The 17,038-nt window shown below is 33.7% G+C and overlaps 2 protein-coding genes across 3 annotated transcripts; one reads left to right on the top strand and one right to left on the bottom strand.

Moving 5' to 3' along the window:
- The first annotated feature begins 55 nt into the window (after nt 1-55).
- On the top strand, nt 56-7,360 carry LOC115949643 (novel plant SNARE 13). Of its 2 annotated transcripts, XM_031066930.1 has the most exons (10): nt 56-446; nt 2,588-2,680; nt 3,345-3,438; nt 3,649-3,686; nt 5,013-5,110; nt 6,116-6,195; nt 6,264-6,320; nt 6,402-6,494; nt 6,604-6,678; nt 6,798-7,360. In XM_031066930.1, exons 1-10 carry the CDS (start codon nt 370-372, stop codon nt 6,900-6,902), a joined length of 810 nt encoding a protein of 269 aa, XP_030922790.1. In that variant the 5' UTR covers nt 56-369; the 3' UTR covers nt 6,903-7,360. The 2 variants fall into 2 exon arrangements, with proteins under 2 accessions (XP_030922790.1, XP_030922791.1); XM_031066931.1 differs by lacking the exon at nt 6,604-6,678.
- A 2,322-nt stretch (nt 7,361-9,682) lies between these two features.
- LOC115994953 (probable sugar phosphate/phosphate translocator At3g17430) lies at nt 9,683-15,538 on the bottom strand. Its single transcript, XM_031119307.1, has 10 exons — nt 15,280-15,538; nt 14,738-15,029; nt 14,505-14,612; nt 13,771-13,802; nt 13,597-13,647; nt 12,487-12,548; nt 12,135-12,396; nt 11,392-11,657; nt 11,188-11,282; nt 9,683-10,113 (listed from the first exon to the last, which is right to left on the bottom strand). Exons 2-10 carry the CDS (start codon nt 14,819-14,821, stop codon nt 9,931-9,933), a joined length of 1,143 nt encoding a protein of 380 aa, XP_030975167.1. The 5' UTR covers nt 14,822-15,029; nt 15,280-15,538; the 3' UTR covers nt 9,683-9,930.
- Nucleotides 15,539-17,038: the final 1,500 nt, after the last annotated feature.

The raw sequence follows: 17,038 nt of genomic DNA, 5'->3' as shown, positions 1-17,038 counted from the left end.
ATCAAAATGATTGGAATGACTAGCCGAATAGTTTACTCGCTTAAAATAAAAAAATAAAAAACAAAATAAAAATAAAAATCATTACCGGACAGCGATTTTCTCTCTCTTTCTCTGCTTTCTCTTCGTTCCACGCCTTCTGAAAATTTTCTCTTTTGCATTTTCCCCCAAACTTCGATTTCCCTAAATTTGAAACGATTTAGGGTTTTGGTTTTTTCATTTCTTGTTTGTTTCCTCCATCAACAACATCCACGGGAAAAGCAAATCAATAGGTTGTTGATGTTCTAGAAGGTTCTGGAATCGGTGGAGTTAGGGTTTTTGCGGTGAGATCGATTTGCCGGAAGTTTTTGGAGAGCTTAATCTCCAGCGACAATGGCGGCCGACTTGCCGATGAGCCCTCAGTTGGAGCAGATCCACGGTGAAATCCGCGATAATTTCCGTGCCTTAGCGTATGTTCCCATCTCTCTCTCTCTCTCTCTCTCTCTCTCTCTCTCTCTCTCTCTCTTATTGTAATGTGAGAGCTATTGCTATGGTTTTTATGAGTTTGAATCTTTGTGATCTGGCTTGTATGCTTTAGTTGAATTTGTGAATTGTTCTATGAAAACAAAGTATGGAATTCAAAATAGAGGGGTATGCTTTTTGTATATTAAACAATTAACTTAAGGTTTTGATGTACTTGGAGAATGATAGACATTGTTGTTAACCTATTAACAGAGTTGTATGGATAAATAAAGAGTACATTTAGCTATATGAGAAATAAGTGTTTGTGATGTGGCTTAAAACTCTGCGTCTGTGTTGTGCCTTTGGTGCTGAAGATGGTTTAGCTAGTAGTTTTTCTTTTTTCCTGAAAGTGTTTTATTTTAGCAATGCAATGTGAGAATAATTTATAGTGTAGTACTAAGTGATATTGAGCTCTCCTAGCTCCCAATATTACGCATATTGGAATGTCAAAAGAATTTTAAGTGTGGTACATTGTTTTATGGAACTTATTTGTGGATGGCTTCAGATAATTAGTCATTGAAAAGGGCTATGTTTTGTTGAATCTAATTGTGGTACTTTCCAGAAGGAGAGCAGATACATTGCTTGAAGCTTTTTTATTTTGACTGCTGCTATAATATAGAAATGCATAGGCTTCTCTTTAGAAACTTGTAGTTGGTTATTCTGGTAGAGTTAGATGGCTTGAAGTGGATTAGTAACTTTCTTTTGTGATAATTTGATAATTGGGGGTGTGGGGATTTGAACCATGAACGTTTCCGTTGGAAACACCAAGAGGTGCCGGTTGAGCTACAAGGTGCTTGGGCTGAAGTGGATGAGTAATAATCATACAAAAATGTGAGAAAGCATATTAGCTCTGAGGATGAAGTTTTGAATTGTTAGGATGGTGGTACATTATTGAAGGTTAATATGCCTTGGGTATATCAGATAATGAAGTGCATTAACTAATGTAAGTGTTGAAAGGATTAGAGTAAGTTCCTATTCACAAGGTTGGTGTTCTTGTTGAAAGTAGTAGATGGTTATCTGCAGTAAAATAATTTTTATTTAGTGTGAGTTTTTTTTTTTTTTTTTTTTTTTTTTTTTTTTGAGAAGGTATTTAGTGTGAGTTGGTGCAATTAAAGTAGCAGCACTTTCCATCTCTCAATTCCGTTCAACATCCCAATCCCACCTTATGTAGTAGACATCATCCAATTCTTTGAAAACCATCGTTCTCTATTTTCCTTTGTCTTTTATCTCCTTGGTTTGACACAGCTAAGTTTTTATAGTTTTAGTAGGGCCCCAATCAGGGAGCACAATCTCAAGCGAAAGTGAACTATGTTTATTTCATTTTTTAAAGATCTTGTAACCTTTTCCATTATTAGATGAGTGCCATTTCAACTAAGTATTCTTCTTGAATTGTTAGACCTATATTTTCTTAAAGGTCAATGATATTCCAGAGTATATAACTGTTTTTATGACCACTCAATGAAAGTGGTTATTTGTTATCTTCATGTGAAACACCAAGGAAGCAACTGACTATGATGTTCCTTTTGTAGAGTGATTTATCAAAAATAGATGATTTGAATAGTTCTATAAAATTTTATCATTTTGAACCTGCTTTCTTAGTCTACTGTTCTATTCAAGTGAGTTAGGAGTTTTGGTTTACTCTTAGTTCCCACATACTAAGTGATTTGGTTTTATTTAAATGAATAAATTGATGATTGTAATTTTATTTTTAAAAAAATGATGAGCTGTAATTGTTCATTGATTCTATGTGCTGCCTCTGTAGATGCAGCCATTATGTATTACTTGTTAGTGCTGTATACTCTCTCAATACCCTTGTTCCTGCTGTTGATCGCCGAATTTACATGAATACTGCAGACCATGTTCTTATTATTATTTTAACATTTGTTTATCAATTTCTTCAAAGATTAGTAGCATCAGAATAAATGTTAATTCCATCTAGTCTTGTCAATTCTAAGTCCCCCCCCCCCCCCCCCTTTTGTTTGGGGGCGGCAGGATAGATACTTCTCATTCTTCAGTGACCATCTGCATCTGGACACCTTGCTGGGATAATTCTGTTATTATTATGTGACATATACCTCTTTGTATTCAGAAATGGCTTCCAGAGACTGGATAAGATCAAAGACTCCAATAGACAAAGTAAACAACTGGAGGAACTTACAGTAAAGATGAGGGAGTGTAAAAGGTATGCCATATGTCATTCTTTTCATGTCTTATCATATATATTCAGGAAATGGATGTTATGAATGTTTTATATGTAGCATTGAATTATATATTTTTGGCAACAAAAAGTTCAAAGAGAAGGTAAACATAGAGGAAAATATCCCCCATAAAATGCAATTTTATTACAATATGTTAATGAGCTTTGCTCTTTAAAGTTTAAATTTCTATCCCAGAAGCTGACTTTGGCATTCCAAGACTAGTTTGTTTGTCAAAATAAAGTAATCAAAAAAAAAAAAAAAATCAGAAGCTTGTCAGGGAGGACTACTGATACCTGGATACCATGATAGCTTTTTTTCTTTATCATGTGATTCTGCCCTGCCCTAAGCCTAGCTAGAAAACAAAAAACAGCCTAGCATCTTGATCTGGTTCTTCATTCATCACATCATTTGTATGTCGAACTTGGGTTTCAAGTACCATTGGAGGTTTCAGAAGCTGAAGATTTCCCATCTTGGTTTTGCCAATGGGCGGGGATAGAAAGGAACTAATTCTGGATTATTTGCCAATTTACCATAAAATGTTAACAAAAGTACAAAACATAAAATGAAGAATATTTTGCATAACAGTTCTGCTTAGTGTGTCCAGGATTTATACATTATGGATACTTATTTTTTAATAAATTATTTCAGATTAATCAAGGAGTTTGATCGTGAACTTAAAGATGAGGAAGGCAGAAATCCTCCTGAGGTTAATAAGCAACTCAATGATGAGAAGCAATCTATGGTCAGTATTTGGAACCTTTTATGTTTTGCACAATGTCTCATGAATATGCACATGCATAATAGAGACACAATCTTATATGTAAGGTCCGTCATACATGATATGAAATGATGGGTTACTTATTTCTTTGCCATGATACTGCTAATTTCTTTGGTCCTATCTGTGTCTGTGCTTATGAAACTCTGCTGTATGTGCAATACTTTTTGTTTACAGATCAAAGAGCTGAATTCATATGTGGCATTGAGAAAAACGTAAGTTGAATTTTTCATTTTCCTTTTAGAGGTCATGTCTTGGGATCTGTTTTGTCTGGTGTAATTTATAGTTTTAGAATGATGATACTTGAAACAAGAATGTATGAGCACAGGTGGGCTTTACAGTTGTAATTTGGTAGCTAATTTAATGTAACTTAATCCAAAAAATTAAACTCCCTCTGTCCCAAATTGTTGATCCTCTATTCCATTTTGGGATGTCCCAAAAAGTAGTCATCTTTAAAAAGTCAATAAATAAAATTCCAATCATACCCCTTTATTTTAAAAATCAATACCATTTTTTTCTAGAGTTTAAATTAATGAGGGCAGTTTTGGAAACTTATACCTTTTTAACTAAATGACAACAAATTAAATGATGTTCCCTTAAAATGTTGGATTTTCTAAACTGGGAGTTGGAGAGAGTGTATACATTTTTCTAGCATATTCATTCCAAAATGCCAAGGGGTGAGGGGGTTATAGTCTGACTGGCAACTGACTCGGAATGGTGTTTTTGACCTGTGCTCTTTGTATAATTCTTTGTCAGACCTTCCTACTACTCATTTCTCCTGGAAGAGTGTTTGGTGTGTAAAGGTACCTAAATTGGTGTCTTTCTTTTTAAAAACGGCAGCTTGGGGTAGAATTCTCATTATTAGCCTTGTTAAGAGGAATTTGCCCCTAGTTAGTTGGTGTTGCTTGTGTCGTTGTCATGGGGGAAAGGTGGATCATCTTTTTTTCCATTGTAAGTTTGCTCATACTTTATGGAGTAAAGTTTTTCTGATGTTTGGGATTCAGTGGGTGATGCCAAAGACAGTTGCTTCTCTTCTTTTTGCATGGAGTAATTGGTTGGGGAAACACTCTTCCAGTGTTTGGTATATGATACCGGGTTGTTTGAGGTGGTTAATCTGGAGGGAATGAAATACCCATAATTTTGAAGATATTGAGAGACATGTTGATCTTTTGAAGTCTTTATTAGTTGGGACTTTGTTTGAGTGGTCTCAGATTTGGGGTTTTACACAGATGTATTTTATTCCTGATTTCCTACAATCTGTTAGTTCTTTCTACTCTTTGATTTGTTTGTAATTGTTTCAAGTACATTTTGTTCACCATCGTGAACATGATGTCCTTCTTATTAATAAAACTTTTATTACCTATCAATTTTTTTTTTTTTTTTCTAAATATAACCAACAATTTGAGAGAAAGGGAGTAGCGGATTACTTGATTATGGAACTCAGTCTGCCAAACTCTTAAAAGCTCTGTTCACTTTTCATCTGTTTGATTTTTTTTTGGCCTTTGATTATGTATTTCATAATCTATTTTGCTGAACTGCAGGTATATGAGTACCCTTGGTAATAAGAAAGTGGAGCTCTTTGATATGGGAGCAGGAGTTAGTGAACCTACAGCTGATGACAATTTTCAAGTAGCATCAGGTGAGAACTATCTCCCCTTAGATTTGCAGATTACTTCCCACTTGTTTGATATTTTTACTTGGGCAAAACAGCTGCCAATATGTTACGTTGATGAATATGTGACTTATCTTCATTTACTTTGTGCTGTGTGACATACCTTCAATATGATATGTGGTATTTGTTGTTTATCAACTGTGTGCATGTCAACTATAATTATGCCAATCTTAGTTTTCACCTAAGCTTCAATTGATGAAATGATAACCGACACAACCTTAAGTTTTTAAAATAGATTGACATTCATAGACAAGAATTCTGAGTATATTGCGAAGAACTGATGCTATCTGCACTTGATTATACTGAAGGCTTTCAAAGAATGAGTGATTGTGTGCATCCCAAGGGATTAGTCTTGTCTTAGAATGGGTTGGAGACACCCTAAGTTCATCAAAAAAGAAACTTTTGAAGATCAATGCAGGACTGAGCTTAGAATTGGGTGGAATTTGAAAGAAGAGGGGAAATTATTTCCTTAGCTAGTGAATGTTTATATTTAATTATCAAGGAAAAAAAAATACCCAGTGAATGTTTACTTGTATAATATTGTGTTCATGAGTGCTGCTTTTGGTTATCTAGCAAACTTAACTAAGGTACTTCACCCAATTCCCAAGTCTTCCTTGCATTATTACATGTATAAAAGTCTTTCTTGCATTATTTATTGGCTTTCATAAGTCCTGATTTCTTCCTGATAATTTGAGATTACTACTTGTTTATGTGAGATAGGCTTCAATGCAGGAGTTTCTTTGTGGCATACACTAAATAAGACTTGATTGTGATAATGATGTTTTATAAATGATTGTAATAAGCTTCCCTAATTTCATCTGACTAAAAAATGGATGTGAATCAAACAATTGAAAGATTATATTACCCTTGATTTATATGCACATTTTTATGCATGCATATATGGATTTTTTTTCTTTAGTGGTTCACAAACAATAGGTCTATTTTACAACTTTGACATGTCTTGCCCTGTAGCAATGTCAAATCAAGAACTTGTCAATGCTGGAATGAAGACAATGGATGAGACCGATCAGACCATTGAACGCACTAAAAAGGTGAACTTTTGAAAATGACTTGGCTCAAATTTCTGTTGCTAGCGATCTTAACTCTTGGGCTACCTCAGGTTGTTGAACAAACAATTGAAGTGGGAACTGAAACTGCTGTTCAATTAAAGGGTCAAGTAAGTGTGACCATTCAATCATCTCAATTATTTCTCTTCCCATGTGTTTAGCCTTCTGAACTCTGATCTGATATTTTTCAGACTGATCAAATGGGCCGTATTGTTAATGAGCTGGATACAATTAACTTCTCAATTAAGAAGGCCTCCCAGCTTGTGAAGGAGATTGGTAGGCAGGTTAGTTCTTTTTTCATTCCCCTATCTAAATGCAGCTCGTTTTCCATTTATTTTCTGCAAGCTACTTATATGAATTATATTTTTAGAAACCAAAATTTATTTATTTCAGGTGGCTACAGATAAGTGCATCATGCTTTTTCTATTACTTATTGTCTGTGGTGTAATAGCCATTATTGTTGTCAAGGTATTATCCTCTTTAAGTCATCTATCTATTGCTGTATACTTCTTACCAACGCGCGTCATGCACCAACTTTATGACTTCATCAATTTATTTATCCTTTTATGAAATGTGTAAAATTTCAGATTGTGAACCCCAATAACAAAAACATCAGGGACATACCAGGATTGGCGCCTCCAGCTCCAACAAGGAGGCTTTTATATCTGAGGGAAGCAGAATACTTCAATTAGATTCATTATTTCAGAGAAGCAGTTTTCCATCCGGTTATGATTCATGTTCTAGTTGAGGGAAGGGAGGCCAGAGGATCGCTGTTTGTGGGCATCAATTGTTTTTTTTTGTTTTTTTGTTTTTCTTTTTCTTCACATTTCCATGATTTTATATATTCTTGCCTGATATGTGCATATCCTGTTTGTGACTCTTTTATGTGTAAATCACATGAGTCCATTTTGCTTTCTTTTGAATACCATGGTTTCTCTGTGTAAACCTTTCAAGACTATTGTAGTCTTAGAAAGAGAAGGCTGCTGTGAAATTCCACCCTACATGTCCCTTTGAAGGAAATGTATGTTCATCTCAATGTGTGTATACGCGCTGTTGTATTTTCTGGTCAGTGACTATGGGTCTGACATGTATAAAATTATGCTGCACTCTTCCTCCTGAAAGCCAAGACTCCCATTCCAGCTTGTGTTCATTATAGTTCTTTTCTCTTTACAAGTCCCTGATTCGTTCATTCACTCTTTTGGTTTCAGTCTTGTTAAGTGGTTGTAGGTAAGGATGTCAAAATTGAGTATTATGTAGGATCGTTGAAGGTAGGTGGGATTGTAAATTATAGGATCGGATCGTGAATCGTAAGATCTTACATATTTTCATATTTAAAGCAAAAAAACACATTGATAATAGCTTTGTATGTTGAATAATCACATAAATTATAAATTCATCCGTAAAAAAACTTACATTTGCATCGTATGATATAATTTACATGTCATACATCGCTATGTATATACTAACAAAACAAATATATTTAAGTTTTGACTTAATGTATCCAAAAAGTTCAATAAGTGTTTAATTAGCAACCAATACCAAAATATTTATCAAAATATATGGAAAATATTTTTCAAGTTCTAAGTTCCAAGTTTGAAATCCAAAATAAGTTGGTAAATGAAAACTAGCTAACTACAATATAAAATCTAAAAGCTAGATGAATATTAAGGTAAAGTGAACATTTAATTATTCTCATTCTAAGGTTCTTATTACCGCCGTCCTAAATTCCTAATTATTATTATTCATTTTATCATTTATGTAGATATTATATATTTGTATACTAGAGCTGCAAAAGACATCAAGATACAATTTTACACTAAACTATTCAAGTTATACCATTCAGTAACAATTAAAGAGTATGCTAAAAAATATCAATCAATCAATATACAAATACAAGCATAACTGATAAAATTATATATATATATATAAAAAAATATTTTAGTAATATTAGAACACAAGTTAGTATATTGATTAAACAAATTTAACAACATTATAACTTAAAAGGCACCAAAGTCAACATCAAATTCTTCGTTTAGAAATAATGAAGTATTCTTTCATTTTTATTACAAGTGAATTAGAAACTAGAAAACATTTACTTAGGTTAACATAATTTTATAAAATAAAAAATAAGAAGTCATACCATCACAATATGAAAAAATAAAAACCCTTAAAGCTTCATCAAAACAAAAAATTTATCCAAAAAAAAAAAAAAAAAAACCAAAAATTTATGTTTTTGGTAGGATTAGTAGGATTCCATATGATCCTACACGGTCTTACTATTTTTACGATCCTAGTGCAATCCTAAATGTTTGAATGAGGTGAGATTGTAAAATAGTGCGATCCTACAATCCAGATTACGATTTTGACAACCATGATTGTAGCTTAGATAGTCGTGGTGGTTTGGTTATTAACTTAAAGACTTAATCATAATACAGTTTTTCCATTATATGTTTGTGTTACCGCAATCCACTTAAATGTTACATTTTAAGTTGATACCTTTTCTTCCTCACATTTTAGCGGTGGTTTAGCCCAGTGTCAAGTTAATTAGTAGAGCTGATCGGTTGGGTGGTAAGGGCTTTAAGCTTTGAATTAGCATTTGCAAGCCAGTACGAGCTTGAATTGGCAAAGATTGTTGGTTACAGGCCAACCCCAACGATTTGTTCATTTTTAACGAATAGGTCAGTTCGCCCGCTAAATAAAGGAGGAAATGGTTTCGCCTTGATGGCATGAATAGTTGATCTACTATCTAACCCCTTGGACCCATCTTTTGGAAGTGCCTTCGAAAAGTGCAGTGTCGACAAATCCCTTTACCAACTTAGAAATAGAAAGTAATGCCGACAAATGGTTTGGATTGCACGATAATAGAAAATGTGGCTTATATTGAGACTTACCTCCTTTTAAACTCTTTTTAGAGATAAAAAGAAAGGACTCGCCTTTCCTTTTGTGATCACGGTCCTCACGGGTGCAAGAGTTAGTCCATTCACTACCTGAAAAGTTCTTTTCTCACTCAATTCTCATTTTCTGAGGGACCCTTACTCACCGATTGTGAATGACTAAATTTTTCGAGGGTAGTGACAATTTCTCATCTACTTATTCATATCCACTTTCAACCTGAAAAGTTCATTTCAATTCTCATTTTTTTGAGGGTTCCTCACCGATTGTGAATGACTACATTTTTCTAGGGTATTGATAATTTTTACATCTACTTTTTCATATACACTCTCAAGTTTTTTAAACAAGGACAATTCCTTTTCACTTTTTAAAATGTGTACATCAACGCATCAATTGTGGATATTGCGTAAAATAACGACTGTAAAATGAGTGTAAGAGAATATTTTTTCTCTTTTTTGATCCTTTTGAACTTGGTTTCATAGAGTGACTAGCGTGAGAAAGATTGAATAGTTGGTGATAGTAAAAATAGGATACTGCTAAGAACTGACAGATCAAAAAATAAGAAGAAAACAACTCCATCGGCTGTACAAACTGGGTCACCAAATCATGAGCCTTGATTATATTATGGTTGATTCGTCCACATGTCCCAACTACAAAACTTAAAGGCTGGCAGATCAAGTGTATACATGCTATGAATGAATCGCTTTTGCTCTCAAAGTGTAAATCCATTGCCCCGGAAAGAATGAAGGATTATTGTGCACTTGGAACTTGCTTCCTCTACTTCTTTTCCTATTCCAATAAACGTACTCTAACGCCGATTGTAGGATTTTATGGATCACGAATGAGATGCGTACGTCCAATATGAGATAGCCTTGACGTTGAAAGTAGAGGTGCTTCTTCATCGACTTTCAAATCAGATGCAGCACCATTTCCTCCACTGCCTCCCCTGCCGCTATCACTGCTATTATTCGGCACAAAAATGTCAGACGACTTCTTCTCCAACTTCCAATCCTGCATTACACAAAATAGAAAACACAGCTGTAACACAAAGGGAAGGTTCAATTGACATAAAAAAAATGTTGACTATTCTAGATGAACAAGAAACCTACAAACCCTCTCAGAGAGAGTTGAGTGTGTGATTTCAATAATGTAATTGCCATTTCTTTGATAGCTTTCCTGGGAACATATAAATAAGGGTAAATGACAAAATATGAAAATACCTCCATGCAAGGGTCATTATCAGTTTACCCCCTACTTTTCAAATGTTACAGTTTACCCTATAAATAACATTCTAAAATTTGAAACCTATGGATCGATGTATCTGTTAAAAGATCTGATGTCAAATAATAAAATCTGTAGATGGCATCTCAAATCATGTCAAAGAGTAAAAAAAAGCTATTTCATATAGTTAATGGGTATGTCTGTCTACATATCATTATATGACCACCAACTAGAAATCTCAAATGCATTATTGAGATTATCATCATATATATGCTTGTTGGCAAACAACACTAATTGGCAGTTCCAGAAGGGAAGATTTAGGTTCAGCTATGATTGAATGTAATCCAATAGTCTTTGGATGACACAGCATGCATGTACAAAAGTTTCACCCTAGAGATTTCACTGTTCCCCTGCCAGCTAAGCGTCAGTACAAACTGAGCTGGCCCATTATGAAGTTTCACACATTCTCCACTCACAAGATTCATATTCCTAGAGACTGATTTTGTTAAAATTTTGGTTTATGTCAGCTTCATGAGCCAATTATACAAGCACAGCAAGCAGACTAAATCACATCAGACTTTAATTGTTTCAAGCATGTGATGATTCTATGAACACTTGAATGCATTTTCATTGAGAAGGAAAATTTTATGGAAGAGGATATACTTGGTTGGGTAAAACCTAGGTACAGTTTCTTAAATGTTGTAACTTGGTTCCCCCAATTAAATTCAAACATGTGTTTGATTATAATTGGGGAACCTAAGGTATAGCACCTAAAGAACTATACCTAGTTTTGCCCCACTTGGTTAAAGGAACAAAATATATTGAACAGACTTAATATTATCAGGGGTAATCTATGAGATTGACCTTTGTAATTCTTTCAGGAAGACTTTCAGCAGGTTGTTGAGATGCTCGAACATCCTTGACCTTTATGTAATTGTACATGACAACACCGCATAGTGCTGCAAGGGTAAAAGAAAGAGAAATTTAAGTTAAACTTTTAAGGTTTTAAAAGGAGTAGAAAATATTTCTGAGATTGAAAGGTTGTACTTCATATGGATAGAGAGTTACCAATTGCATAGCCAGTTATATTCAGCCCTGTTATTGTGGACTCTGGAAATATGACAGTTGAAAGGGCTATCAATATCCAGTCTTTCAGAACGCCTGCAACCCGGATGGTAACTGCTCCTGTTCTACCGATTACTAAGAAAATGGAGAAGTTCAGGGCTAACGCGCAAAGTGCATTGGAGAAAAAGATCCATAAGTTGAACTGAATCTGTGAAACTTGCATCTCAGGCTTTTCCAGTAAATACCAAGGCACAAACAGAAAAACAAAACTGCACATGCCAATGTGTCAAAAAGTGAGAAGTACATTTCCAACACCCATCAATGGCAGTGCCTTAAAAAGAATTGTGCATATACATTTATGGATAGGAACAAAAAAAGAACAAACTTACATGGTCTTAAAGATGGATCTTTAAAAAAAAAAACATTCTAGTGGATGTATCATTTAAATAGCTATTAAAGAGTAAAGACTATCATTTCTGTTCTCCACTAAAATATACATTCAAGCAATATAAATTGCACTATTTAGAATTAACACGTTTTCCAGAAACAAACTAAATTATATATCAATCACCATATTACTCAGATTTCTATACGTCAAATTACAATGTCCAATCGAGATTAACCTATACCTTCTATTAAAAAAAGGCCTTCACTTATATGGTTAATCTCTATATATTTTTGTAGACAGCAATCAGACATTTACATTATTATCTACGATAAAACCCAAAAGCTTCAAAACAAAATACCTGCATGGAGCTATGTAGTATAAGCTAGTGATGGGATTTAGTGTCAAGCCCTTCTTTTGTAGAAGGACTTGTGTTAAGACAAGACGGAGAGCTTCTGCAAAGATGCCCGTAACCTGGTAAAGTGTACCAACTACATTAAAATGAATCTCCCCATATGAGGAAATGACAACTCCAACACTGACCAGCAACATGTTCAAGAATACGTCACACCTTGGTTTGTCAGTGCCACACACAACAGCCATGACAAATGTTGCCACAGGCACTGAAACATCCAAACTCACGTATAAGCAGCCACTTAATAGAGTTAAGAACATGATAGTAAGAAAAAAAAATGCAGTTTCTCCAAACATACTTAAGGCTTTCAGCATCTGAATGAAGGCCACAGAGATGTGCAAGTAAGCTGTGTTACCAAACCTGTCATGAGAAGAGGACAACAAAGTTATCATAATTATTCCTTCAGGAACATTTAGACCATTTCGGCATAACTGTCCAAACCTCAGATAAGCCACTATCTAGCCCTACTAGCACCAAAGTTATCCTCTGAAATACAACCATACATGCATAAAGAGCTATTTGTTTTTCATTTGTTTTCTTTTTTAAGGAAATTTACTGTCTATGAAAGAGTCATTAAAGAAAGCTTCAACACATAAAGTGCAATTGTAACAAAGGTTCCCTTACAAGAAACTATAGAAACAAGAAGGATCAAGATCAAATATGAAGTGATAAAGATTCAGTAAACTTTATACAAAACCAATTGGCATAATCAAGCCCAAACAAGAAAGCAAATTCATAAAATTTAAAATCATGAATACTATGGATCAACACCAGATATCTTTTAGTCATTAGTATATAAAATAAAAATAATACATAAAAACAAAAAATCTTGTGTATTTTTAAACGCAAAGCTAATTTTCAAAGTAGAGACATTGTACAATTTTAGCTTAACTTTACAACCTAAAACTGAAGCAAAAATCAATTTGTAAAACCTTGAAGCCCAAGGCTGGTTTAATGAAAGCCGAAAGAATACCTATATATTAAAACATCCAAAGCTTCACAGAGTAATTTCCACATTTTACAGCATGTAGCAGCCTAATTATAATCTGGCACAAAAGTTCAAAAAGGGAAAGAAAGAGTGGCCTAGGTATAGCCTCTCACTAATTATTTTGGTAAAATCCTCAGCAGAATGTAAGAACATACCAGTTTTGTTCATAAAAATAACAATACAATTTTGCTTTGTGGTTACATATATAGATGGTTGAGAGTCTTTAATTTGCTTGAAGTCAAAGGTACATATACAAAACCAATTTCAACCATCAGATCTAACAAGAAGGTAAAGGGGTTTACCCCCCCGACAGTGCACACTGATAAAAACACATACATGGATACATACTTATGCTTCATTAATGATAGAATCACCATTTCACATGCCAAAAGAAGTGTCCAGTTATATTAGATTGCTTACCAAAGACTTGATGCAAAGAAGGCACTTATTGGTATAACACATGTTGCATATCTGTACACCAATTAAGATATTTTAGGATAGAGAGAATGGACAAATGAAGAAGAGGAAAAAAAAAATCATAAGAATGGGAGAGGAGAAGAGTTGGGTTGGTGGTTTTGAGAAACTATTTCTTACATTTCAAATGACATTTTCACAGGAGTTACAACCTGCACATTAAAAACAATATAAATAAATCACTCTAAGCATTTAATATAAAAACACCATTAAATAATGAAAAGAAAGAAGAAACTGGAAATGTCATTTTGGAGATCAATTCCATATTTCCTTTTTTTGACTCATAAATTACTTAACCATAAGGATGCTACTGTACAGAAGAAACCCATTAACAGTGGAATCATGATTTGCAGCATAGACTGCAGAGCAACAGCAGCTCAAGCACAATAATAGTACTTCTGATCACTTTATAAATAGCAATGTGGACAGGAGCATAAAGTATGAACGAAAATGAGTAACACGTATAACATATAACAGAAAAGATTGTAAATCGTGGATTTAAAGATTTCTCTTTTAGAACCACAATAAACCATGCTCTGAAAATTTTCATAGGTGACATCTCTACACCCATGGTCTCCTGTTCATTTCCCATAATTTGAATCACTATAAATTTTTATAATTTAGAACAATATCACCTACAACATAATTAATCATCAGAGTAGGCTCATATTTTGTAGCCAATTCTGTGCATGGCATTACATGAAATACGAAATCACACCTAGAATCAACAATGCCATAGCTGTATGCAACCGCTTATACAAAAATAAGTACATGATTCGATAGATACATCTATCACTATCAACAAACAAGGAAGTCAAATCCAATATCACACTCACATAAGACAAAGCCTATACCTTGAAAACCCGAACAAGCAAAAACGCGACAGCTCCAGAAAACCCCATGTGAATCATTGTAAGCGTTATAGGTAGCGGAAAGTTGAAGTATTTAGGAGACAGAACCCACTGCAAACAAAGATTCAAACACCCAAATACACATAATTGTTAATATAAAATTCTATGCATGAAATAAGATATAGAAAAACATAGCAAAAAGAACAAAAATAAATAAATAAATAAAATTTGAGTACCTTGTTGTACAAAATGACCCCAGAAGAAAGCAAAATGTAGATTAGCAGGTAAAGGTAAGTGAGCACAAGCGTTTTGTTAATCATTGTGTTCAATTCGTTTGCTTTCACAACAACAACAACAACAAAAATGAACCAAATTTGCTATCAAATCCTTGAGTCTAATACCATCTTCTCACCACAATGAGTTACAAAAACAAGACAAAGTCAATGCCTTTATCTAAAAGCACAAAGCAAAGTCATATTCTTTGTTGGTTCCAATGGCTGCTGCTGTGGCTTCACTGGTAGCTAGAACCTATATCAAGCAAAGAACAAAACCCAGTTTTTACTTTCCAAAGAAACAGTGAAACAAAGCATTGAAAGTGAAAAAGAAACCAAATTTCCCAAAGAGAGAGTTCAAAAGTGGATCCAAAATAAACAAAGTTACCCAATGGTATATAATGTGAGGAAAGTAAAGAAAATCAAAGATCTAATACTCAATGAATAACAAAAAAGTGTGATCTGATTTACAAGAACGATAAAAACGAGGAATTTCCAATACGAACCCGTTTAGTTTGCTAATCTGACATGAAATCCAAGCAAGGTATAAGCCCCTATGCTTTTACAGTCAAACAAGGCAGAGAAAGAGAGTGAATGAAATAATAATATATAAGGAAGAAGAAGAAGAAGAAGAAGAAGATTAAGGGGTTAATTAATTTCAGTAATAAAGCGCGTGGTTTTGGTTTTGGGGTCCCAAAACAATATTATTGACGTGTAATTGTGTACAAGAAGATCTAAATCCAATTTTGTGATTTTTTTTTTTTTTCTTTTTTTGAGAAAGACAATTTTGTGAAGTTATGGTTGGACCACTACTCTTGTTTATTTTTTTTAATCTGGGTCGGACAACAAACTTGTACTACAATGATGAAGTGGAAGATAAGTAAGTGGAAGATAGCAAGGACAATTGCTTTCATACAAATCACTCACAATTTTTTCTTTCGCCACTTCTCTCTCAATCACTCTCTCTTATGCTTTAGTTGGCTTATTGACCCTATGTCTTATAGCGTGGTAATAAAGAGTAATCTTCATTGTTCAAACCATAAGTTTAAATCTTATCGTAACTATATAAAAAAAAAATGGTAAAGTCTTTAATATGGGATCAATTCTTGTCAATCATATTGTAAGTTTGTAACACCATAGTATCTTGATTGGATGTAAAGTTTCTTATATGGGATTAGATCGAAACCCATTAGTATGTAAACTAGTGGTAAAGTCTTTTATATTAGATCGAATCATGTCAAAGCGTATTCAAACCCATTAATATTTTTATCGAATTATGAAACAAATAGGTTTATGAAACAAATAGGTTTAAATCGCATTATATCTATCCAAAAACAAAAACAAAAAAAAAAAACAAAAAAAAAATTCCAATACTGCTAGCCTTTACTTGGAACTTTGAAGTGTGATGTAAGTTTGTGAAGTGTGAACCTCTATCTTTCTTCCCTCTTATTATGATCTTAGCCATACCTAATAGGTGTGTCTTTTGTGTGTGACTTTGGCTTTGGCATTGTTTGTATGTTTATGATATGATTACCATGTTTTCCTATTGCCCTTTAGTGTGCATTTGGGAGTGGATGAAAAATGTTTTATTTTACCATTCAGTTTATTTTTATTACTATTCATGGTCCCAACTGCACTTTTTGACACTATTCATAGACCCCACTGTACTATTTCAACTAGCTTTTATCTTTATCTACAATACTTTCAGTAATAATTTTTCAATTTCATCCAAACACACCCTTAGTCTATTATACCTACTATTGTGTCAAATGCCAATGGTGGAGTATAGATTATGATTTAGGGGCTCACTCACACCACAATTGTATATGATGCTGAGTTTTATCAAAATGTGAAATAGGGACGTGCTGATGTGGATGCAAATTAAAAAGTTGATTTGGCATATATATATAAGTTTCAGTGGGCTTTAATTAATAATTATAATGAATTTATAACTTATGCTTTCTAGGCTATGACAAATTATGTGTCAACAGTATAACCAAAAGGAAAACCATGTATCATAACAAAAATTAAGAAAACTGTAATATGAAATCTACAAGCAATGCACAGTAACTATTTATATTTATATGCATTCTAAGTTAGAGCCAAAAATAAATAATAAAGCAAGTAACTCATAACTAATTACATTGAAAAAAAAAACATTGGGCTAATTTCATTTTGGATTTTAGATAAGGTAAAGATGAGTATTGGGCTGGCTTCTTATCGGTATTGTTCAGGTAGGCTAGGCTGTAGCGGACACCACATGAA

Source organism: Quercus lobata, chromosome 6 (assembly GCF_001633185.2).
Source record: "Quercus lobata isolate SW786 chromosome 6, ValleyOak3.0 Primary Assembly, whole genome shotgun sequence".
NCBI classification, from domain to species: domain Eukaryota; kingdom Viridiplantae; phylum Streptophyta; class Magnoliopsida; order Fagales; family Fagaceae; genus Quercus; species Quercus lobata.
This window is presented reverse-complemented; position numbering and strand designations above follow the sequence as displayed.

Excerpts from the sequence above, each read along its gene's own strand:
- LOC115949643 (XM_031066930.1), top strand. The coding sequence starts at position 370 with ATGGCGGCCGACTTGCCGATGAGCCCTCAGTTGGAGCAGATCCACGGT. Across the intron at positions 3,439-3,648 it reads ATGATGAGAAGCAATCTATG|ATCAAAGAGCTGAATTCATA; the intron begins GTCAGTATTTGG and ends TTTTGTTTACAG. Across the intron at positions 6,321-6,401 it reads CTGTTCAATTAAAGGGTCAA|ACTGATCAAATGGGCCGTAT; the intron begins GTAAGTGTGACC and ends GATATTTTTCAG.
- LOC115994953 (XM_031119307.1), bottom strand. The coding sequence starts at position 14,821 with ATGATTAACAAAACGCTTGTGCTCACTTACCTTTACCTGCTAATCTAC. Across the intron at positions 13,803-14,504 it reads TGCTTGTTCGGGTTTTCAAG|GTTGTAACTCCTGTGAAAAT; the intron begins GTATAGGCTTTG and ends TTTAATGTGCAG. Across the intron at positions 13,648-13,770 it reads GTGAAAATGTCATTTGAAAT|ATATGCAACATGTGTTATAC; the intron begins GTAAGAAATAGT and ends ATTGGTGTACAG.